This window comes from Pistacia vera, unplaced genomic scaffold, assembly GCF_008641045.1.
Source record: "Pistacia vera cultivar Batoury unplaced genomic scaffold, PisVer_v2 Contig217, whole genome shotgun sequence".
Taxonomy (NCBI): Eukaryota; Viridiplantae; Streptophyta; class Magnoliopsida; order Sapindales; family Anacardiaceae; genus Pistacia; species Pistacia vera.
The window spans coordinates 785,344-811,979 of record NW_022196021.1 but is presented as its reverse complement, the minus strand read 5'-3'; the positions used below and the strand labels follow the sequence as shown (position 1 = coordinate 811,979).

The 26,636-nt window shown below is 30.5% G+C and overlaps 2 protein-coding genes and 1 pseudogene across 3 annotated transcripts; all 3 read right to left on the bottom strand.

The window, feature by feature from the left end:
* Positions 1 to 1,187: 1,187 nt before the first annotated feature.
* Positions 1,188 to 3,887, bottom strand: LOC116130088 (probable peroxygenase 4). The gene is made up of 7 exons (XM_031415835.1): positions 3,646 to 3,887; positions 3,456 to 3,560; positions 3,274 to 3,365; positions 2,190 to 2,284; positions 1,812 to 1,937; positions 1,379 to 1,525; positions 1,188 to 1,235 (listed from the first exon to the last, which is right to left on the bottom strand). The coding sequence occupies exons 1-7, from the start codon at positions 3,683 to 3,685 to the stop codon at positions 1,226 to 1,228; spliced, it is 615 nt and encodes a 204-aa protein (XP_031271695.1). The 5' UTR covers positions 3,686 to 3,887; the 3' UTR covers positions 1,188 to 1,225.
* Positions 3,888 to 5,773: 1,886 nt separating this feature from the next.
* Positions 5,774 to 15,053, bottom strand: LOC116130026 (annotated as a pseudogene).
* A 1,538-nt stretch (positions 15,054 to 16,591) lies between these two features.
* LOC116130119 (ubiquitin-conjugating enzyme E2 variant 1B-like) lies at positions 16,592 to 26,130 on the bottom strand. Of its 2 annotated transcripts, XM_031415881.1 has the most exons (6): positions 26,010 to 26,130; positions 22,014 to 22,153; positions 17,581 to 17,706; positions 17,365 to 17,491; positions 17,167 to 17,251; positions 16,592 to 16,779 (listed from the first exon to the last, which is right to left on the bottom strand). In XM_031415881.1, exons 1-5 carry the CDS (start codon positions 26,035 to 26,037, stop codon positions 17,193 to 17,195), a joined length of 480 nt encoding a protein of 159 aa, XP_031271741.1. In that variant the 5' UTR covers positions 26,038 to 26,130; the 3' UTR covers positions 16,592 to 16,779; positions 17,167 to 17,192. The 2 variants fall into 2 exon arrangements, with proteins under 2 accessions (XP_031271741.1, XP_031271740.1); XM_031415880.1 differs by lacking the exon at positions 16,592 to 16,779 and having other exon boundaries at positions 16,863 to 17,251.
* Positions 26,131 to 26,636: the final 506 nt, after the last annotated feature.

Below are 26,636 nucleotides of genomic sequence, written 5' to 3'. Positions count from 1 at the left end.
GGGTTAAATCTGGTTGGGGATGGAGGAGGATGGTGATGAGAGGTGAAGGAAAAAGGAAAGAAAGTCGGTATCGGCGGCTTTGAAGAAGAAAGGAGGAAGATGAAGAGTTGAGAGAAGATATGTGGAAGAAGAAAGGGATAAATGACATAATTAACTTTCATTTATTTTTGAATTTACTATTCTAACATTCTTTGGTTAAACTTAACAAACAAATATTAAAGAAAAGTAGGTGTTTGTTATTTCCAAACTTTTTGGTACTAATTGTTCTTACGGCAAACTATGGGTGAGTGCATATATTTAGCCAAAAAAAAAAATAAAAAATCATAAAAAAAGCCTCATACTTGCTCCTTGCATTAAAGATTCTTTGTTTGATAGCTTTGAAATGTCGCCCCCTTCTACACTTTTTTTTTTTTTAATAAGTTTTTTAAGGTCACCTTACACGTACTTCAAATAATCATTATAGTTATGCACATATCCCACGATGTGATTGCTTGCTTAAATTCTTAAATTCTGCAACCAAAAAATAATCTAAGATTTATACCTTAATCATAGTATCCCACATCCGTCTACTGTTTGGCACTCAAGGGTGGTCTCCCTATTCTAACCTTCTACTGGAAAAGAGAAATCTAATGTAATGGAGTGATAATGGGGAAAAAAAAAAAAATCCTGTGCATTGTTTTTAAAGGAAAATACGAGGTTGTTGAATGAATTATAGATCATTGAATTTAATTTTAATCTGAAATAAAGTGACAACTGGAATTTCGACCCCCAAAAAAAAATGTGGGTTAACCAAGAAATTAGAAAAACATATTAAAAGAGATAAATCAAATATAATATACTATAAATTATATTTTAAACAGCATTTCATTATTATTGAATTAAAAAAGAATGTGTAGACTTAATTAATACCATTCTTTTTTTATAAGACCACATTTCTAATATTAAACATTAAATCTGACAATAGATAAAGACTTAAAAGAAAATGCATACATTTAAAAATAATAACGTTACAAACTTCACTTGTCCAAATGCCTTGATTTGGTCCTAAGAGAACTACATATTATAAACACAATTAGAGATTTTACATAAAATAAGCTTCTAATTAATTACACACACCAAAGAATAGTACATAAAACAAATTCATTTTTCTTTAAGCAAATCATCAAATCTCAAATCCGGACTATCCATCGGCTGCGCGACATTTCTATAAACCAAAGCTGTTCTTTTACATATCACTGCAATAGAAAAAAGAAATTGATATAACATTTCCTTTTTTTTTTTTTTTTTTTATAATTTTCGTTCATGCAATTTATTTACAAGTTCATAAAAAGAAGAAATGAAAGATATATCCATTAACGTAAAATGCTAGTGGATTTACGCTTTCTTGTTGGCTGATTGTCTTTCCATCTCCATTCGTTCAAACAGGCTTCCATCATAAACAGCTCTTACTGTATCTTTGGCCAACAATCCATGTTTGTCCTTGCATAGATAGTATAAGATCTTCCATTCTGCATAGCTCGCAACCCTGCAATATTTTCCATTCACATCTTAATTTTTAACAATAAATGGAAGTCAAACCGAAACAGAGGCGGAATCATAAAATTATGTTTGTGTTATTTTATGAATGAGGGAGACTAAAGTTAAACAAATTTATTTCAGAAATTGCATTTAAATGAGATAAAAACCGAAGTTTCAGAAACAAGGGGGTTAAAGATGATGAATTTAAAAAATAATAATAATAATAATAATAATAATAATAATAATAATAATAATATCAAGAACAAAAAGAAATAAAGAAGAAGGAAACTAACCATCCTTTGTAATCCTTAGGTTCTCTGTTGGTTTTGAGCATTGCCATTAATTCATCTGATGTTAAAGCATTATGGTGTGTACGTGCATGCTTGCTGAACATCTCTTCAAACTTCAAAGGAACAAACCTTAAAATTTGTCGAAAATTAATCAATTAGACAAATAAATCTATATAAACAGACCAAAAATAAATAAATAAAAATAAAACCCTTTTAATAATGCAACAAACATTAGATTAACAAAAATAAACCCTTGTATTATGGTGGTGCTGCCCTAATCAGATGAATATATTAATAACAATAAGAACAAGGCATCCTAATCAAAGAAAAATTAAATATAAAAAAAATAACAAGAAATAGTATTTAAACTAAAGAATATACCTTCCTTCAGAATCATAGACGCCGGAATCGCTGCCATGTTTGGCTTTGTGGATATTTTTAACCTCAATTGGGAATAGAAGGTTTGGACATTTCCCCTGCACCACAACACAAGGAATCAATATCAATTAATTAAATAATTTATAAACTAGATTAACTAGTGGAACACGTCAGCAAATATTAATTAAATTTGTGTTTGCTAATTAAAATTTAATATTACAACTTGTGGAAGTATCAAAACAATTATTTGCTATTATAATCAATATTATTTTAAATCATTTTCTTGTTCATGTCATCCACTATTAATTAAATAATTAACACATCCAGTATGGTGATTAAAAACTAATAAACCGAGTGGAAATCTTATTCGTTCTAATTAAAAAAAAAAAAATTATCAAAGGACGACAAAGGTCCACCGGTCGTCCGACACAATCATGAACAACAAAACTTAAGTAATAAATTAACATGTCAGAACTTTTAACTTATATTTAATCACCTTGAAAAAAACAAAATAATAAGAATCTCATAAGATATTTAATTTATTCACGGACCGACCCAAAATTTAATGGTCTATATTAAAATGGGGTCCAAATTGAGAAAGCAGCCTCAAAGTCAAAGTCTGGGTGGAAGCAAAATACAAAGAATATAATTTGGTGGGCATGAGTTTCATTAATTAACATTAAATTAATACTAATAACAAATAAATAAACCCGTAAATCGGATACGCTTTTTAGAAAGTTTGAGAGCCCTCAAATTAAACGATCTTGTAAAAGCATATGAAATTAATCCATAATAATATATACAGTATTTTTTGTTTGAGTTTTTGAAGAGAGAGATCAATGAATTTTGTTGTGGTAGAAGGTTGAATTTTAATGATTAAAATTTATCATAATTTAATTTGGAAGAGATGATTGCGTAAATCCTAATTGTTGTTATCGGTAGGAATAAGGTTGGGTTTTGTTAAGTATGATTAGGGAAAGGAAATAATAATGATGTGAGGTATAAACGTAAAACGGAATATAAATTTAAACAATAAAACAATATTTTAAAAATGTCGTTTACTTTGAATTGAAATGCATAGAGTTACCTGGCGAGTAAGAGTTTTAGAACTGAGTGCCATGTTGATGAGAAAGGCACTAGCGGTGGACAAGAATATGCCGCAACCGATTGATCGGAAACCTGTAAAATCATCCAAAAAATAAAATAAAATAAAGAAAAATACAGAAACAAAAATCTCAAGCTTGATGAAGAAGAAGAAAATAAAAGAACCTTGAAAGGTTTCCCAAGGATAAACTATCCCGTCATGATTTCGATCAAAGAAAGCAACGTGCCTCTGCAGAAAATCATGCTCATTTGGAACAAATCTTTCAACTTCTGCAACGTTCCCAAAAAAGAAAAAAAATGATAAATAAATTTCCAAAAAATAATGAAAAAAAGCAAATTTATGCATATTACATACCCTCCTTTTTAGTTTTTGATGACAAGGCAGAAGAAGCCATGAAGGAGAAGAAGAAGACACAGAAACGGGGAGAGAGAGAGAGAGAGAGAGAGAGAGGATGCAGGAGTTGGATTTGAAATAGCTAAAGAGAGTTAAATAAATGGGGATGAGTGGAGAAAATAAAGAAGGAAAGAAGGGAACTTAAAATTTTTAACTTTAATGGATTCTGAAAAGTACAGAGAGGGAGGGAGCGAATCGCACAGCTATATTAAGTAAAAGAAGGAACAGTAAACAAAGGGATAAATACGAAATTATAGTTAATGATAATAACAATGAATTAATTAAATAAAAAAGGACACGTGCCTTAATTTTAACGTCAAGCAATAAATCTAAACATAAACAATCTACAGGTGTTGGAAAATTTTCGGCAACTAACAGTAATTTGATCTTGTTTTTCAATTACGTGAGTGGGGTCTTGAGTTTATGCTGTTCTCGGGTTCTTCCCACCGCAAGAGGATATTTTCATTGCTCGCTTTTATTGGTGTAAGTGTAACTTTAACACCCTTTTAGGATATTTTACTACTTCATCTCTAATATATTACACCATATATTATGGAATACTAGGAGTGAATATTTTCTTTTTATTAATACTTAATTTTTTATTAATTATTTATATATATATTAATTAAATATTAATATATATATTTTTATTAAATAATAATAATTAAAAAACTAATTTTAATTATTTATTTAATTAAATAAACTAATATAAAAAACATTACATCTAATATAAAATATCAAAAAAAATATGCAAAAGTAAAATTCTACATTATTATTTTAGTTTATGTTGTATTTTCTTTTAATTTTAGTGTTTTTATATTAGTGTTAATTTATTTTGAGCTAATTGTAATTTAATGTTTGCATTGAATGAAGTTTTGTTTTTAATTTTTCAATAATTTTTAAATCATATAATTATTATAAATAATAATTAAATTAACATAAATATAAATTAAAAATAATTAAATAACAAAAACATGAAAATAGAATATATTTTCTAGTAGATAAATAGTATCGCACAAAATTAGTGTGGATAAATAGTACGGGAATAAAATTCTCACAGCAAAAATGTGCTGTGTTGGAGATGCCCTTAATAATATCAGTTCCTTTTCTCTTTTATTTTTTTTTTTCCAAAAAAGAAAAACTAGCTGCTAGCGAAATCCCTGATTTTATCTGAATAAGAACAGATACGGTTAGATAAAAGAGATATTTGTGGTTGACTAATTGATCATCTCAATCACAAATTCTGGATTCTTCATGCAATATTTTATTATTATATTCTCTTTGATTTATGAATAACTTTTTGGCTGGAAATTAGTGGGAAAAGTTTGACGAATTTATTTTAGTTTAAAGAATTTTGAATTTAATGCTTCAAATTATTGTTATAGTAATTGCAATTGTCAAAGATATGCAAATGCAATATCTAATCACATTATTAAATCTTTAAAACTATCTAATTATGGTTAGTTAACATTATTCACATTTTTATTATAAAAAATCTGGAGATTTAAAATATAGTTAAAAAGAAAAATGATTTTCTTAATTGAAACTGCCAGGAAATGGTAAAATTATTTCTGTTTATTCTGTAAATTACAATTTACTCTTCTGTTTATTTTCAATCATAATAGCTTAATAACTACATTTCTAAATAAATTTTCAAGTGCTTGAAGTTGAATAATTTTTGGGTTCTATAAAGATATCAAATTCTTTTTGTTATAATATTTTGTATTGTTATTTCATTTTTATATATTAAATTAATGATTTACTAATTATAATGTAAAACTTAATAAGAAATGTTAGAAGAAGAAAATTGCACAATTAAATTATTATTGGAGATGCAATCTCAATTCTCAAGTATTCGTATACTTTAATCTAACTATTAAAAAATCCATGAATACTTACGTGATAAGTTCTTGAACGGAACTCGGGCTAAGGGCACCGTTCTTTATATAAATTTATGATACAATTTTTACGTCATTAAATTAAGATATTTCAAATGATATTTGAGATTCACTGCAACTTATCATGGAAATTATACAAACTTTAAATGGAAGCATTAAATTCAATCACTCAAATAGAATTGAAATTAGTTTTAAGAAAGAAGGCCTTTAAAGCTTATCCACGCTTTCTTGTTGGCTGATTGTTTTCCTCTCCATTGTTCAAACAGGCTTCCATCATAACAGTCTTACTGTATCTTGGCCAACAATCCATGTTTGTCCTTGCATAGATAGTATAAGATCTTCCATTCTGCATAGCTCGCAACCCTGCAATATTTTCCATTCACCATCTTAATTTTTAACAATAAATGGAAGTCAAACCGAACAGAGGCGGAATCATAAAATATGTTTGTGTATTTTAGAATAGGGAGACTAAAGTTAAACAAATTTATTTCAGAAATTGCATTTAAATGAGATAAAAACCGAAGTTTCAGAAACAGGGGGTTAAAGAGATGAATTTAAAAAATAATAATAATAATAATAATAATAATAATAATAATAATAATATCAGAACAAAAAGAAATAAAGAAGAAGGAAACTAACCATCCTTTGTAATTTAGGTTCTCTGTTGGATTTGAGCATTGCCATTAATTCATCTGATGTTAAAGCATTATGGTGTGTACGGCATGCTTGCTGAATCTCTTCAAACTTCAAAGGAACAAACCTACAAATTTGTCGAAAATTAATCAATTAGACAATAAATCTATATAAACAGACCAAAAATAAATAAATAAAAATAAAACCCTTTATAATGACAACAACATTAGATTAACAAAAATAAACCCTTTTTATTGGTGGGCTGCCCTAATCAGATGATATAAATAAAATAAGAACAAGGCATCCTAATCAAAGAAAAATTAAATATAAAAAATAACAGAAATAATTTAAACTAAGAATATACCTTCCTTCAGAATCATAGAGCCGGAATCGCTGCCATGTTTGGCTTTGTGGATATTTTTAACCTCAATTGGGAATAGAAGGTTTGGACTTTCCCCTGCCCACAACACAAGGAATCAATATCAATTAATTAAATAATTTATAAACTAGATTAACTAGTGGAACACGTCAGCAATATTAATAAATTGTGTTTGCTAATTAAAATTTAATATTACAACTTGTGGAAGTATCAACAATTATTTGCTATATATCAATATTATTTTAATCATTTTCTTGTTCATGTCATCCACTATTAATAAATAATAACACATCCAGTATGGTGATTAAAAACTAATAAACCGAGTGGAAATCTTATTCGTTCTAATTAAAAAAAAAAAAATTATCAAAGGACGACAAAGGTCCACGTCGTCCGCCATATGAACAACAAAACTTAAGTATAAATTAACATGTCAGAACTTTTAACTATATTTAATCACCTTGAAAAAAACAAAATAATAAAATCTCATAAGATATTTAATTATTCACGGACCGACCCAAATTTAATGGTCTATATTAAAATGGGGTCCAAATTGAGAAGCAGCCTCAAAGTCAAAGTCTGGGTGAAGCAAAATACAAAGAATATAATTTGGTGGGCATGAGTTTCATTATAACATTAAATTAATACTAATAACAAATAATAAACCGTAATCGGATACGCTTTTTAGAAAGTTTGAGAGCCCTCAAATTAAACGATCTTGTAAAGCTATGAAATTAATCCATAATAATATATACAGTATTTTTGTTGAGTTTTTGAAGAGAGAGATCAATGAATTTTGTTGTGGTAGAAGGTTGAATTTAATGATTAAAATTTATCATAATTTAATTTGGAAGAGATGATTGCGTAAATCCTAATTGTTGTTATCGGTAGGATAAGGTTGGGTTTTGTTAAGTATGATAGGGAAAGGAAATAATAATGATGTGAGGTATAAACGTAAAACGGAAATAAATTTAAACAATAAAACAATATTTTTAAAAATGTCGTTTACTTTGAATTGAAATGCATAGAGTTACCTGGCGAGTAAGAGTTTTTAGAACTGAGTTGCACCACTGTGGGTTTGGTGATCTTTTTGGGGAAGAGGTAGCAATCGGTGGCATTCGCAAGAGAAAACAGATATGGTAGCGCTGTGGGGAAGGAGAAAATCAAGTGGATTGCGTGGCAGTGCACGAGTGCCTGGCCGCTCGTTGCTATGTCGTGGTTACTGCCACAACGCGAAGGAAAACAACCAAATCTCCAAACTCTGACGGTCACTAGGGTGAAGACGGGTCACGGGAAAGAGGAAATTCCAACCAAAAATGGGTTAAATCTGGTTGGGGATGGAGGAGGATGGTGATGAGAGGTGAAGGAAAAAGGAAAGAAAGTCGGTATCGGCGGCTTTGAAGAAGAAAGGAGGAAGATGAAGAGTTGAGAGAAGATATGTGGAAGAAGAAAGGGATAAATGACATAATTAACTTTCATTTATTTTTGAATTTACTATTCTAACATTCTTTGGTTAAACTTAACAAACAAATATTAAAGAAAAGTAGGTGTTTGTTATTTCCAAACTTTTTGGTACTAATTGTTCTTACGGCAAACTATGGGTGAGTGCATATATTTAGCCAAAAAAAAAAATAAAAAATCATAAAAAAAGCCTCATACTAAACAAGGCTCCTTGCATTAAAGATTCTTTGTTTGATAGCTTTGAAATGTCGCCCCCTTCTACACTTTTTTTTTTTTTTAATAAGGTGTTTAAGTCACCTTACACGTACTTCAAATAATCATTATAGTTATTTGACACAATATCCCACGATGATGATTGCTTGCTTAAATTCTTAAATTCTGCAAACCAAAAAAATTAAATCTAAGATTATATACCTTAATCATATATCCCAACATTCGTCCTACTGTTTGGGCTACTCAAGGGTGGCTCTCTCCTAGATTCTACACTTCTACTGGTAAAAGAGAAATCTAATGTAACGGAGTGATAATTGGGGAAAAAAAAAAAAAAAATCCTGTGCATTGTTTTTAAAGGAAGAAATACGATGTTGTTGAATGAATTATAGATTCATTGAAATTTTAATTTTAATCTGAAATAAAGTGACAACTGGAATTTCGACCTTTAAAAAAAAAATATGTGGGTTAACCAAGAAATTTAAGAAAAACATATTAAAAGGAGATAAATCAAATATAATATACTTATAAATTATATTTTAACAGCATTTCATTATTATTGAAAATTAAAAAGAGAATGTGTAGACTTAATTAATACCATTCTTTATTTTATAATGGACCACATTTCTAATATTAAACATTAAATCTGACAATAGATAAAAGACTTAAAAGAAAATGCATACATTTAAAAATAATAACGTTACAAACTTCACTTGTTGCCAAATGCCTTGATTTGGTCCTAAGAGAACTACATATTATAACACAAATTAAGAGATTTTACATAAAATAAGCTTCTAATTAATTACATCACACCAAAGAATAGTACATAAAACAAATTCATTTTTCTTTAAGCAAATCATCAAATCTCAAATCCGGACTATCCATCGGGCTCGGCAGCCCGACCAATGGTTCTATAAACCAAAGCTGTTCTTTTACATATCACTGCAATAGAAAAAAGAAATTGATATAACATTTCCTTTTTTTTTTTTTTTATAATTTTCGTTCATGCAATTTATTTACAAGTTCATAAAAAGAAGAAATGAAAGATATATCCATTAACGTAAAATGCTAGTGGATTACGCTTTTCTTGTTGGCTGATTGTTTCAATCTCCATTCGTTCAAACAGGCTTCCATCATAACAGCTCTTACTGTATCTTGGCCAACAATCCATGTTTGTCCTTGCATAGATAGTATAAGATCTTCCATTCTGCATGAGCTGCAACCTGCAATATTTCCATTCACTCTTAATTTTTAACAATAAATGGAATTCAAACCGAACAGAGGCGGAATCATAAAATATGTTTGTGTTATTTTATGAATGAGGGAGACTAAAGTTAAACAATTTATTTCAGAAATTGCATTTAAATGAGATAAAAACCGAAGTTTCAGAAACAAGGGGGTTAAAGAGATGAAAATTTAAAATAATAATATAATAATAATAAAATATAATAAAATATATCAAGAACAAAAAGAAATAAAGAAGAAGGAAACTAACCATCCTTTGTAATCCTTAGGTTCTCTGTTGGTTTGAGCTTGCCATTAATTCATCTGATGTTAAAGCATATGGTGTGTACGTGCATGCTTGCTGAAATCTCTTCAAACTTCAAAGGAACAAACCTACAAATTTGTCGAAATTAATCAATTAGACAAAAAATCTATATAACAGACCAAAAATATAATAAATAAAAATAAAAACCCTTTTAATAATGCACAAACATTAGATTAACAAAAATAAACCCTTTATATGGTGGTGGCGCCCTAATCAGATGAATATATTAATAAATAAGAACAAGCCTCCTAATCAAAGAAAAATTAAAATAAAAAAATAACAAGAAATAATATTTAAACTAAGAATATACCTTCCTTCGAATCATAGACGCCGGAATCGCTGCCGTTTGGCTTTGTGGATATTTAACCTCAATTGGGAATAGAAGGTTTGGACATTTCCTGCCCACAACACAAGGAATCATAATAATTAATTAAATAATTTATAACTAGATTAACTAGTGGAACACGTCGCAAATATAATTAAATTTGTGTTTGCTTATAAAATTTAATATTACAACTTGTGGAAGTATCAACATTATTGCTATTATAATCAATATTATTTTAAATCATTTTCTTGTTCATGTCATCCACTATAATTAAATAATTAACACATCAGTATGGTGATAAAAACTAATAAACCGAGTGGAAATCTTATTCGTTCTAATTAAAAAAAAAAAAATTATCAAAGGACGACAAAGGTCCACGGTCGTCGCCAATCAGACAACAAAACTTAAGTAATAAATTAACATGTCAGAACTTTTAACTTATATTTAATCACCTTGAAAAAAACAAATAATAGAATCTCATAAGTATTTAATTTATTCACGGACCGCTACCAAAATTTAATGGTCTATATTAAAATGGGGTCCAAATTGAGAAAGCAGCCTCAAGTCAAAGTCTGGGTGGAAAGCAAAATACAAAGAATATAATTTGGTGGGATGAGTTTCATTAATTAACATTAAATTAATACTAATAACAAATAAAAAACCCGTTCAAGGATACGCTTTTTAGAAAGTTTGAGAGCCCTCAAATTAAACGATCTTGTAAAAGCATATGAATTAATCCATAATAATATATACAGTTTTTAAGTATTTTTGTTTGAGTTTTTGAGAGAGAGATCAATGAATTTTGTTGTGGTAGAGGTTGAATTTTATGATTAAAATTATATAATTATTGGAAGAGATATGCGTAAATCCTAATTGTTGTGATGGTAGGAATAAGTGGTTTTGTAGTATGATTAGGGAAAGGAAATAATAATGATGTGAGGTATAACGAAACGAATATACATAAAATATTAAATGTCGTTTACTTTGAATTGAAATGCATAGAGTACCTGGCGAGTAAGAGTTTTAGAACTGAGTGCCATGTGATGAGAAAGGCACTAGCGGTGGACAAGAATATGCCGCAACCGATTGATCGAAACCTGTAAAATCATCCAAAATTAAAAAAAAAAAAATACAGAAACAAAAATCTCAAGCTGTGAAGAAGAAGAAAATAAAGAAACTTGAAAGGTTTCCCAAGGATAAACTATCCCGTCATGATTTCGATCAAAGAAAGCAACGGCCTCTGCAGAAAATCATGCTATTTGGAACAAACTTTCAACTTCTGCCAACGTTCCCAAAAAAAAAAAAATGATAAATAAATTTCCAAAAAATGATGAAAAAAAAGCAATTATGCATATTACATACTCCTTTTTAGTTTTTGATGAAGGCGAAGAAGCCGAGGAGAAGAAGAAGACACAGAAACGGGAGAGAGAGAGAGAGAGACAGAGAGAGGATGAGAGTGGATTTGAATAGCTAAAGAGAGTTAAATAAATGGGGATGAGTGGAGAAAATAAAGAAGGAAAGAGGGAACTTAAAATTTTTAACTTTAATGGATTCTGAATACGCAGAGAGGAGAGAGCGAATCCACAGCTCATAAAGCAAAAGAAAGAACAGTAAAGAAAGGGATAAATAGAAATATAGTTAATGATAATAACAATGAATTAATTAATAAAAAGGACACGTGCCTAATTTTAACGTCGCAATAAATCTAAAAAAACAATCTCAGGTTTGGAAAATTTTCGGCAATAACAGTAATTTGATCGTTTTTCAATTCGTGAGTGGGGTCTTGGTTTATGCTGTTCTCGGGTTCTTCCCACCGCAAGAGGATATTTCATTGCTCGTTTTATTGGTGAGTGTAACTTTAACACCCTTTTAGGATATTTTACTACTTCATCTCTAATATATTACACATATATATGATACTAATAATATTTTCTTTTATTAATACTTAATTTTTATTAATTATTTAATATAATTAAAATTAATATAATATTTTTTATTAAATAAAATAATAAAAAACTAATTTTATTATTATTAATTAAAAAACAATATAAAAAACATTACATCTATATAAATATCAAAAAAAATATGCAAAAGTAAAATCTACATATTATTTTAGTTTATGTTGATTTTTTTAATTTAGTGTTTATATTAGTTTAATTTATTTGAGTAATGTAATTTAATGTGCATTGAATGAAGTTTGTTTAATTTTCAATAATTTTTAAATCAATAATTATTATAAATAATAATTAATTAACATAAAATATAAATTAAAAATAATTAAATACAAAAAACATGAAATAGAATATATTTAGTGATAAATAGTATGCCAAAATGTGTGGAAAATAGTACGGAATAAAATCTCACAGCAAAAATGTGTGCTGTGTTGGAGATGCCTAATAATATCAGTTCCTTTTCTCTTTTTTTTTTTTTCCAAAAAGAAAAACTAGCTGTAGCGAAATCCCTGATTTTTACTGAATAAGAACAGATACGGTTAGATAAAAGAGAATTTGTGGTTGACTAATTGATCATCTCAATCACAAATCTGGATTCTTCATGCAATATTTTATTATATATTCTCTTTGATTTAGGAATAACTTTTTGGCTGGAAATTAGTGGGAAAAGTTTGACGATTTATTTTAGTTTAAAGAATTTTGAATTTAAGCTTCAAATTATGTTATAGTAATTGCAATTGTCAAGATATGCAAATGCAATATCTAATCACATTATTAAATCTTTAAAACTATCTATTATGGTAGTAACATTATCACATTTTTATTAAAAAATCTGGAGATTAAATATAGTTAAAAAGAAAAATGATTTTCTAATGACTGCCAGAAATGGTAAATATTTCTGTTTATCTGTAAATTACAATTTACTCTTCTGTTTATTTTCAATCATAATAGCTTAATATACATTTCTAATAAATTTCAAGTGCTTGAAGTTGAATAATTTTTGGTTCTAAAAGATATCAAATTCTTTTTGTTATATATTTGTATTGTTATTTCATTTTATAATTAAATTAATGATTTACTATATAATGAAACTTATAAGAATGTTAGAGAAGAAAATTGCACAATTAAATTCTTATTGGAGATGAATCTCAAGTATTCGTATTCGTATACTTATCTAACTATTAAAAAATCCATTAATACTTACGTGATAAGTTCTTGAACGGAACTCGGGCTAAGGGCACCGTTCTTTATATAAATTTATGATACAATTTTGAGTTCACTGCAACTATCATGGAAATATACAAACTTTAATGGAAGCATTAAATTCAATAACTCAAATAGAATTGAATTAGTTTTAAGAAAAGGCCTTTAAAGCTTATCCAATATAATAAATTAATACAATTCGTGTGTGATTAACCAAACTAAAGCCAAATGAATTTGAATTAATCCTAAACCTATGTTTATCCTTTGCTTTTTGGGTAACCAAGGTGTCGGGTAACACGTATTCAACTAATTTTCAGAAGTCATTGAATATTCTACAAGCTTAAAGAGGCAATCGAGATGTACTACACCTCAATTAATTCACAGATATTGAATACTGTAAAATCAAATGACCAATAAACCAAAATGTGGTAGATGTCCTTAAGTCGAACATAAACTTAATGAAATGAACAATCTGATAGCCAATCAATCTCTTGAGAGTTAATTCCTTTAACTCTTTTTCCTTCAACCAAATTAAAAAAAAAAAAAAAAAGTTGTATAGATAGAATTGCTTCACGACTCTTTTGGTAATTATAGTTAAGATACAATAAATAATAAACAAAGCAAAATCAAAATCTTAGAGCAATACAGATAGGTTAAGCACAGACGTCGTTTGCATTCTTGAGACACCTGTTTGAAGATTTTGTCCAAAATGTAACGCCACAGTGATGATGTACAGAAATGAATGACACAAACAGACAACTGAAATTGCGCAGGAATTTTCTCAAAATGCGAACACAAGCAAGAACAAACAAAGTGATAAAGTGATTGTTTGCTGATTCTTTACGATAAAAACATGCACAAAAGTGGCAACTTGTAGCTAGCATTATTTGTGGGTGTCACTTTTTAAATTATTATATTATTTTTTTTTTTATGTTCTCGAGCACCAAATTGGCTTAAATGTCAACTCATTGATGTACAATTGACAACATGTATTATGATTGCTGAAATTAAACACCCAATTTCAACTGAAGATAAATGATAGGAATAAACTATTATTTCAGATACTTTCGAGGTAAATAGATAAAGTAAAAGAAGAGAGAAATATTGAAACTCTGGTGAGAACAACGTGACGTATGAAGCTTCGGAATTTGTCGAGATCCCTAACAATTGTACAAAGTTTCTTACCAAGATAAAAAAGAAAATAGACAACTGGACCCAACGTTGCTCCACGTGTAACACATGAAAAAATTATAAAATTTTTCTTTGGGAGTTTTTTTTTTGCAGCACTCATTTGAATTGTTCCTTCTCCGTAGTCTTTCTTGGCCAACTCTTTTAGCTATATCTTTTTTAAAAAATGATGTATCAAAACGTATAGTAGTCTGTTTGTTGTTCCATACTACTTTGAATTGTTTTAACCAATGTTCTGAAAATCAGACCAGACAATGACCCGTTCAGGGTTTGGTTTCGGTTTAACTGGTTTGATCGATTGGTTGGACCGTAATTAAAATTATTTTAGTCTCTGAAGGTTTGAAATTGATCAAAACACCCCTATAATACTCCCTTAAGGTTTAAATCTATCTAAAACACCCCTATCACGCGAAGATTCTGGTGAGTGGTGGTGCGCGTGCAGTGCTGCGATCGACGGCCAATTGAAGCTGGAATCTTGGCGCTTTTGATGTGCAGGTGCCGACGACTCTGATGGTGGTGCTAGGGAGTTCCATTGCGTCAGAACTCGCGGAATCAACAAAAAGAAATCCGACATCGCATAATTTTAGGTGGATGGCGATCGACGAAGGTTGGACGACGGCGACGAAAATGGATGGGTTTGGTCGTGGAGATGTTGTCACGTCGAATAGGGTGTTTCTCAGTCAAAAGATGCCGGAATTCGGCGGGATTTAGCTGCGATTGGACCGCGATTTGGCACTATTCCGACAGTCCAACCGCAGTCCAATCCGGTTTAAATCCAAATGATGTTTTTTTTAATATACCGGATCGGATTTGCCGTCGGTTGCTGGTCGAACTGGTCCGACCGAGCGGTCTGGTTTTCAGAACATTGGTTTCAACTAAAAATGATGAAATATCACGTTAATAAAATTATATGAAAATATAAATTTGGTTTTGCATGACTAAGGAAAGGAAAATAAAATAAATTAGATTCGACAAAACTTTATGGATAGATCCTAAGGGTGTGTGTGGTCTGGATAGATTTGTCTCAATTCCTTGAGTTTATGTGTTTAAACCTTAATGTCATCTACCACATTGTGATTTCCTGATTTTTGGGTTTGTAGAATATCAATGAACCTTGAAGATTAATTAAGATGCGCATAAGTTGGCTTGAACAACCTGATTATAAAAATAAAATGATTTCTTTCTGTGATTTTAAATCAAATATACCCATATATACAACATAATTTATTGAATAGATATAAGTGAGATTTATAGGGGAACAGCCTGTTAATGGTTAGGTTAAAAAGAAGATTAGGGGACATTAAGTTGGGGCCTAACATCAAGTTAAAAAGGAGATGCTTTTCTCTCTGTAAGGTAGCTAGTAATAAATAATAATATTGGGTGGAATCACTTTCGAAATTAATATTTCATGGTTCACATTGGTTTTGTTTGTTTGAAAGCCAACTGCTTGTTTGTTAAACAAGAAAGACGTTCACATTCTAAAAGTTCTCACAATCTTTAAACACCAGCTTGTATTATCCATTAATTGTTGCTTTTGTTTATTTTCTTATTATGCTACAGTGTCACACTAATTCTAGTTTGAGGTTTGGGCTAAATACAAACACACCCATTAAGTTTCTGAAAGTGACAAATACACTATATTCCTTACCTAATTGCCTGCTAGTTTCTCATTTGCATTTGCTCTATAAGTGTTTTTATTAAACTTTCCTGTGTGGTAATTTAATTTATATGTTGAAGTTGAAATGTTGAAAGGTGATAATAGAATACCCTCAACTATCACTTTTAAGTTCATTTTTTGAATGAGTAATGCTACAGCCACCGAAGGTTGCGCACCGAATCTGTGCATCGAATGACGTGACAAAATCCTGACCGTTGATTCATATTAATTAATATTAATCACGATCAAGATTTTACCACGTCATTCGGTGCACAGATTTGGTATACAACCTTCGATGGCTCTATCATTTTCGTTTTTGAATTTGATGCACAATGTGTTTTTATTAAATTTGCATAAAGAATAGGGTTGTGTTTGAAGATGAGATTTAAAAGATGATAATAGATTTTATTTAGAAATTAAAAAATAAAAATTATTATGCTAAATTTAAAACTAATAATTTTAGGATATTTTAAGCTTTTAGGTAAAAAGTAGATGTATTTGTCAATCTCAGAAACTTATGGACGTATTGGTACTTAGCCCTGACCTCATATGTGAAAATGTGATTATCTCCGCGTTTAAAGCTCAATAATTTCTTCACATTTCAACATGCCAAGCTGATTGGAGAACCAAAAGCTGCTGTTACCTGTTAAAGTGGAAACTAAACAAATCTCAAGCATTGCCTTTCCACCTAAACCAACACATAATTATTATCAAATGTAGCCTTGATTCAACACGCTAATTAAAACTTGTTTTTTTCTTTTTTGCTTGACTCATTCTAGAGTACCACCCACACACAAAACTAGAGAGGTTCAACTATTACATTAAGAAATATATTGCGACAAGACGGGACGGAGATGAGCATGAATTACACAGTTAAACTATGCACATGTCATTGATTCATAAAGAATCCAATTTATTTAGCCACAATTTTGATGGAACTAATGACAAACTTTCTCAGGCATGCATATGTATTCATGGAACTAGCCGCAGGTCGAATAATCTATCATATAGACTTTATATACATTATCACCTTCATACAACGAATCTTTGTGTGACTCACAGAATACAACACTTGAGCACTAATCCCTTGTGATCCATCCTCGCGTCTTCATTGCCTGAAAACACAATATGTTATATCAATTATCCTGTTTCTTCAACCCACTCCATGTTTACAACATAAATCTAGCGAGAAGCGTCAGACAGAAGGGTAAAAGATAAATTGACGCACCTTCGGGAGGTTGAGCAAGCTTCCAATTTTGAGGAGACATCATTTCTTTCTTCAGTTGAGTCAAAATGTCCTCCATTGTGTACTCCCTTTGCCAATTAGCAAGCATTGGGAAAAGACTAGGTTCAACCTGGTTATTTTATTTACACATTAGTATATTTTTAAAATCATATTACAAGCATATACTGTCAAGACTGTCTATAGAGTAACGACACTGACCACTCCAGTCTCTTGATTGACACAGGTCATGTTTATCCGGGTTTGAAATCTCACACTTGGTGGATTGTCTGGATAATCTGTGCCACAGAAAAGTTTCAACTGGTAGATACGCCCTTCATGAACAGTCTGACATGAAGAATCAATACATAAGATAAATTTTTCTTCTGAAAAAAAATAACTAAAGATCAAGATCTAATATGTGCTCTAATAAAATTACAGCCCAAAGTCCGAGAAATGTCAAAAAGAATAATATTAATTCAAACATCAAATAGTTTTTAAGGAGTTCCATCATACACCACACGGAGAAACACATGTCCAGCAAGGTTGTGCACACTGTATACATATACTTCCAGGTACATGACACACAAAGGACACTTGACAATACATTGCAACGAGAAACAATTAGGGTCATTTATGAGGATTGAAATCTAATAAACAGAAGATTTTATCCAGGAACACAAGTGTAAATATAATTATATATGACCTTTTTTTCAGACTCAAGTGTCCCAAGTTTCATACCATCTAGACCTAAAAATTTCATCCTTTGGATTTACTCAATTTTATTTCTTTACAATCCAAACGCTGACTTCTTCTTAAGGATTACAGAAACTATAAACTTTAAGAACATTCAAAGCAGTCTTGCCCAGCGAGCTCCCACACTTTCCCAAAATAAATTTCTCTCTCATTAATATCTTTTATATTCATGCTATCATTTTCCTTTTCTTCCTCATTACAGTATAAACTCAGGCTCTTTCTTTATTCTCTCTCTAATTAATTGTTTCCTTTATATTTTTGTGAAGCTTCTTTTCTCTTACTTAATACCACAGTACCAAACTCCATGGAAAGGCTAAAACTAAACTCATTCTTTTTTTTTTTTGGTTTGTTTTCTTCCACTCTGCCCTCTTTTCTTATTCAATCCCATTCATCAAACAACCAACAAAAGCATTAGCAAACTGTGAAGAGATGATGAATAATGGAAAAGAGAAATGGAAATGGAAAGAGAGAAAAAGAGAAGTTTTGGAAAGGATGCAGTTTAAGGAGCTTGGTTGGGGAAGTCTAGATAAAAAAGATCGGCGTGTTGGTTTACGGTCGGGAGGCATCTTAATTACTTATATTTTCCCATTGAGAATGTTTGCAAGTTTGGATTTGTTGCACTTGTACTGGTTATAAGAGAAGATTCGAACATGTAAAAGAGCTAATACCAGGATACATGTAATATAGACGAGACTCTGTTTAAGAAAAAACGAACTCCAAGTATTTGCAAAATTAATTGTGTAAAGATTTATATGTATCACCCTTTAAAATTTTTTGATGAAGTAAATTATATAAATCTATATGAATTTGTTTTTATCAAATTAGTTCAACAAGTTTCATGAAATACCAATTCAAATAGGTGAACATGTCCACGCAACATCACAAAGGACTGTCAACAACCATAATTGGACCAAAATAAAATCCTTTCATGTGATTTCCATTATGCAAGAACAAAACAAGGAGATAAGATGCCATGAGAAGTCAAAAGGCTCCACATTGATTCTAATTATTTATTAATTGTAGAAACTATATCTCCATCTGTTTTCAGCTATATATTCTGTGATTGCAAGCTCATCTACCTTAACCTTAGATCATTTATACTGTCTAAAATACAATACTGATAATTAAATAACTTTCACCATCTTCTCAACTATCTCTTCTCTATCACGCACAACCTTTAGGCGTAATTTCCACACACGTTACACAAATCAACTATTTTTCAGCTAATCGATAAAATATAGGTTATAAGACCACCAAATCATGGGCCCATTTCACCTTAGCAATAGTATTCTCCAAATTTGAGTTCCAAGTTTCAGCCAGGTGGTAATACAAGTAAAAAATGAAGATGAAAACCATATAAGGTGATAAGAAAAATAAAATGACAGCAACAATGAGAAAGTATAAGGGAAAACAAGGAGAAAGAAATGTTTGCACAAGACTCAAAAAAGCAATTTAATAGCCAAACACTGATATAGGTTTTATAGTCCCAACTCCCAACGGGTCATCAAAGCACAGAAGCTAAGATACTTGGTTAGAGAGGGTTAGCAGGCCATTGTATTAGAGGCAGACCCACTTCACTGGGGCAGAGCTTGTGGTATCTTAGATCTTAGATGAGAGTCTGAGCTTCCAAAGATTGATTGTAACATCCAATGTTCAAGACTCAAAAAGCATATCTTTTTTCTTTACTTATAAAAAATTTAAAAAGCCTCAAGGCACACCAAGATGGATTAAGATATCTAAGAGTCTCATATTATTTGCTTAAAGAATGTTACTGACAATATTTATTGGTTCCATAATCAACATATAATTATTCATTTCCTTCTCAACTGCGTTATGAACCAATAAAACTTGTGTTTTGGATCCACTTAAACCTTTGCTTAAATCAGTAAGTAAACCTATTGCAATTTTATCTTCCACTTATAAACATCCTCAGTTGCAAACCAACCCCTGGGTCCTCTAATTAATAAGTTGTTATCTTCTACGGCACAAACATCCCAATTTCAAATGTTAGCCTCCTGGATTGAACATGACTCTCCTCCCAAATTCATTTTGGTGACCCAAATTAACTAACAAGAAATACACAGATGTACTCAAAAGACTTTGTGCCACTTGAAATTTAGAATTATGGCTTCTTCATGAACTGTCTATCTCAACTACAGGGGCTTCTTCACTCTAGGACTTGATATTTATGGGTATTGAGATTGAGAATGAGATGGAAGGTTTTAAAAATAAAGAGTTTATTATGGATCAAAAAAGAGAAGTTATCAAACTCAATGAAAAGTTGACTATTTACTTACACAACTGTAATAATTATTAGTCTAGTGAAAATTCAGCAGTAAAAATTCCATTCACTCCTATGAAACTAAAAAGGATCAAACACAAACTCAATTGCACTTTTGAATTACCCAGAAAAGTTCATCTAATTCTTGGGATTTTGCCTTTCTTTCTTTCTTTTTTTTTTTTTTTTGGGGGGAATATTTTCTGACCATTGGATTTGAGAACAGATTTGTGTGAAGAGAAAGATGGAATATTGAAATTTGGGTTTCAAGGGAACATTTTGCTTTTCCATAATTTTTCTGTAGATCTTGACTGTGCTTTAATGGTGTTTTAATGGTTGATAAGGAAATATATAAATGAACAAATCTTGACCATTCAATGTTAAGTGTGCATGTGTCATAAGGTCCCCAAAATTTTAGGAAAAAAAGAAAAAGAAAAAGAGAGGATCTTGTCCATTTATATCATACCATGAAACTTTGTCATAATTGGACAGGTTAAACCAAAAGCATATCGGAATTTGTTATCCCAAAATTATGGAAATATTAATGGACCAATAAAGAGTAATCTTGTCTTCTTATGCAGACCCAAAAATGAGATCAAGACTAAAATTCCGTAACCAATCCCATTCTATCCAATGTACCAAATACATCCTTAGAGCCTATTTGCTATATTTGAGAGGGCAGTAGATTGAACTATCATATATATCATAGTCCCAATACAATGTCTGATGTTTATAAGGTGTAGAATTGCAAATCAGGACCCACCATTTAGTCCCACATACTTGGATAACTAATCTTATAGGGGTGGTCTTAACATATGCCCAAATGGCACATATTAAGACTACTATCAGATTATTCACATAGTACAGTCTTATCATATGTCCAAAGGTTCATAATGAAGATAATTAAAGTATTTAATTTTGTTATAATTATCTTTCATTATTTCAATTGATTTTAATTAACTTAGAGATGAAAATGTGTTTATTCACATAGTACGGTCATATCTAATCCTGTACTACTCAAAAATAGGCTACACCATACATATAATCAACTTCCATCCAATCCAATTTAACTCAAATCAAACAAATTAATCAAATCCACTTAGAAATATCAAAAGCAAACTTAACGTTGTAGAATGAAGCAGACCTTCAGATATGTGCTTGGCAAAATGTTAACAAAGTTCAATTAGAATGTCCTTAACCAATAAGTAAAAAGGGGACAATCTCCCACCAATTACAACTAGGCACTCCAGATGGTGACTTGATAGCTAGTCACTAGCTGCTTGTATCCAAAGGGAAATAACCAACCAAGTTTCTATTAACTAAATTCAATACCAAATTGTTTAAGTTGGCAACATGATTCAGTTTATCATTTTGGTCCAATGTACTTCAAGCAAGGGATGTTACATTGCTTTTCAAGAAACATTAATAAGTCCCATCTTAAAAACAACAAATAACACTCCTCACTGTTAAATCAATTAGGTCTCTATTGTGGATGATTTTGAAATTCTTGACATCTACTAGGTCAAGAAAAGCTCTTATATGTGTATGAAGACTCATGTACAACAACAACCAAAAAAAAAAAAAATAAAATAAAATAAAAGGAGAAAGAGAGAAGACATACATTGGGGGGACCTATAATAGTCCCAGTCCACGATTGCATTAATATGTCATCAGCATCATCCATTCCATAGCTGACAGTTCCATCCCCAATCCCTTTTTCACCTCTCTCAAGCTCTTCCAGTAATCTGAAATTCCTAGGCACTGCAGAAATTCATAACTTTAGTCACACGATAATAACTCAAGGATGCATCAAAAACTAATAATAAGAGAAAAAATATCCAATATGCTAGTTTACTAATGAAGAATCCTCACCAATAAAAATATTAAATCCAGTACAACAGTTTATTTTAACACCACATAGAGGTTCAGCGCATCAAATACTTTTAGATAAGGTATCAATTTTAAAAATGAAATTGAAAACAATAAGAGCTAAAACAGATGAATATATAAAAATAATACATAAAAGACCACCAACTTTCCAGTTTTATCCCACTTGAAGCAGTGTACAATACAAAGCAACCTGTCAACCAATTCTACAAATACAAAAATTAAGAAAATTGGCACTTCTTAACAATTAGCAGAGGTAAAGAATCATAGTTCTTAAGATACATTCAAATCTCATACAATGAATGACGACGCTATATGAGATACCCAGGAGATAAATTTATGTTTAATCATCCTGTCTTTCACAATAGTTAGTAAACTGTTGTTCATGAAGAAATCTAATACCTTAATGAAATCGATACATGATCTTATCTGATCTCCAGAATCAATTTAAGAAAGTGAAATCCACCAATTTGAAACAAATCAATAAACTGAATCACATGAATCACAAAAGATGGAATAGACATGGGAACCTTAACCAAGCTACAAAAGTTTGATATTGCTTTCGGCAGAATTTTCTCTGTCAAATATATATGCATAATCAGCTCCTAGATGGCCCTCCATATGGAAAGCATCTGTGGATTCTTTAATCGCAAAGCAGCCAAACCTCACGTACTTATTTCTTTTAACTTCTGTCACTGATCTCCATCACAAATAATAATATACCACAGTCTCAGTTTCAGCAATCAAGGCATGAAGCTCATAGAAAACTCAAATGTAAATAAGTCATTTCCATCAAATTAACCTGAAGATGCTGCACCATCCTTGACATCATAAACACTTCAATGTGATAACTGCCACAACTGTACGTTGATGCAGCTCTGTAAAGTGTTTAGCTTGCATTGATTGGTAGAAGCAATTTTAATTTCAATCTATAGCTTTGAACTTGCCATATATCTTGGGAAACAATCAACTATTCGTTAATCAGGTACTATTTGAGTTCTTTCACTAATAAAGATTATGCCTAAATAGTAAACCCTTTTCTGAACCCAGAAATCTCACAAACCCACTAACATCTTATAAGGCCCAGTTTTAAAACACAAGAAATTGTAGTCCAAAGGATTCAATGGAACCCTTTCTTTTAATCAGGATCACCTAGAAATCCCCTAAAGCTACTAACCGAACTCGAATTCAAGAATGCAGTGCCCGTTTACACCAGAACAATTTAAAAGTAATAATAGGGACCCAAAATATACTTCCTAATTCTTTGCGAATGTCAATGTAATGGATTTTGAAACTGAAAAAGAATAAGATAATCAAACTGGACATCATATGGCTCCATATTGCAATGCAGAGGTTCAGCCACATCAAAGTTGCAACTAGCCAAGCAAAACCCTCAGGCTAATTAGAAATAATTGAGATAGGCATAACATTCTTTCACAATTTCAGCGTCAAATTACAACATGACTTCGGCTTCATCCGAGGAACAGAATCGAAGTAGTATAATAATTAAAATAATGCCCCAAAACTTAGGCTGCACCAATCTTGTATTCTCATAAATAGTGTAAAAACATAAATTAAATTGAACCAAAGATCTAGATGAAGCTTCTACTCAATATCTAAATGGAAAACTGGCAACGTAAACAGAGAAAATGATCATAATCACACTGGACCTCATCCATTCACCAAAAATGGAAACACGATATTAACAGGCAAAAAGTAACTGCTACTGGTCAAAACAACCATTATAACAAATGACAAGCTAATCCAAAAGCAAAACTCTGTAATGATACATCAGACCAAACACATCAGATGCAGATATCTAACCTTAAAGACTAGTCACTTAGGTGAAGCAACACATCCTCCTCATAAATAAAGCTTGAGACCCCCTAATCATCCAATGTGAGACTCAACAATCCCCCTCAGACAAGATCATCAGAGGAGGTCACAACACCAAAATTCGCAACCGAGCCATTGCATTACAATGTCTCACAGTTTGACTCCAATATTGATTTGTTATAATAGAACTCAAGAGTGGCAATCTCTAGAACACTTAGTGTACGGAAATGGACTAAAATCTCAAGTAAAAAACAATAATGTCTAAACCAAAGAAATCAAATCACAATAGAAAAGATCAACAACATAAAAACCGCATAAAAACACAATGGTCTGTGCAGTTAGATAATTTGCTTACAACCGCAGTTGATGACACTGTTTCTTAGTATGAAACAAAACAAAAGTTACAAGACATTCTCACACCATCACAGTAGTTTCAAAATCACAAGCACACCCAAGTTCGAGTCACAATCAATCATAAATGACATTATGAAACTAAACCACAAGCATATGTTATTATCTTACACAAACTCTCTCTCACCTTTCACTAACTCTCTCATTATTAAACAAAGAAACAAAGACTTACACAAATTTATGAAGAGTAAAAACCATTTTGTTCTTATTAAAAAATTGAACAAATTTGAGCCAATGTTCAACAACTCTCAGTGAAAGAAGTTTTGTAGCTTTCGGAGTTTAGTAGATAACTGTGTGTTTCGCAGAAGCATGTGACAGTATTTCAGTCCATGTGCTACTTATTTGACCAAAAGACTAACAAGTTCATCACAGAACCCAATTTGGCCAATTCTTCATTAAGGACAACATGGTCTTTTCTCCATATAAATTTACATAAAGCTTTTTCTTCTTTGTCTTATTTTAAGTAAGAGTTAGAGGAGAATGAGAACTTTTGTAGAGAAAACTTATGTTTTGTATTCTAGTAGTAGAACATTGCTTGTTACTTGAGATGAGTATAATTTTTTTTTTTTTTTTTTTTTGTATTCTAGTATTAGAACATTGCTTGATACTTGAGATGAGTATAATTTTTCTTTTTTTTGTATTCTAGTATTAGAACATTGCTTGTTACTTTAGATAAGTATATTTTTTATTCTAAAAATAATATAATGGTTTGAATATTGGTTGTAACTCTTGCTTTGACTCAAACATCTAACTCATGAATGCAGGCAATTTAGCCAAACCATGTAAATCGTTTTGTCTTGGGTGATGGTTGTATTATTGATCTTTCTATCTTGTAACTTGATTGTATCTGTAGTTTGGACATCATTACTTCTTGCTTAGAATTCTTGACTAATTTCCACAACTCAAGTGATCGACAAACTGACACACTTGAGTAGTTTCCACTTGGGATCTTTGTAACATCAAACAATTACATTGTCCATACTCAACTGTATAATTATTTTTAGTATACAACATAATCATTTCACAATTAAATTAAATTTTTAACATTCCTTAGCTAGTATACCCCAAAACGATTCGAAGAAATTGACAACAAAACCTCATCTGCATCACCAAAATTACATTTCCAGCTACAACATTCCAACTACAACACCTTAAAATCTCAAAAGACGAATAAGAAAAAAAGCTCCCATCACACTAATCCCACTCTATTTTTCTGGATTTTGCAGCTTGTGATAAAAAAACGTATTGTTCAAGTACACATCAAAGCCAGTGATCCACCAACAATTTTCACCCAAACAAGCAAAATTAACAAGATCCTTTAACATTTACAAGCTCAAGTCAAATAAAACCCTAATTTATGAAAATCCTCAAAGCTTATGTAGTTTAAAGAGAGTAACGATAGTTGATCAAAATCAAAAGCGGAAAATTAATAGTGATTAATTAATAAGAAAATTAATGTTTAGAGTTGTTTCTAGAAGCTTACCGACAACGCTTGATCCTTCAGAGCCCATTTTGAGAGCGTTTGATTCAGAGATTTGAGTTAGGGTTCTTCTGTTAACAACTGTAAATAAATATTAAAAAGACTGAATGACGACAGAGAAATGTTTAAGTGTTGTCTGTCTACGGTTGTTCCTGTGTGGCTCCGTATCACAACAGAAAAAAATATTAAAATCAAATTATGAAAAATTATTTTCAAATGATTTCATCTAAATATACTGTATAAGTGTATATTTTTACAATTATTTATCCCTTATTTTAATTCTTAATTTAATGATATTAAAATTGAAGTCAAAAAGTAGTTATTGTTTGTTATTTGTTAATACTTCTTCTTTTTTACTTTTGGGTAAAAAATTTGTTTGTTAATACTTCTAGAATGAAGTTGGTAAAATTATTTTAAATTATAATATCTAAACCCTTAATTATTTAAATTATTATTATTTTATTATATAAACAAAATATAAAAATTAACATTAACATAAAAATTCAAGGTCAATTATTGCATATATATACATATATATAATATCCACTGTAAATTTCAGTAACCACTGACGTACAAATGCATTCATTGTACTAAACATTTTATCTGAATTTAAATAATTTTTAGGGAAAG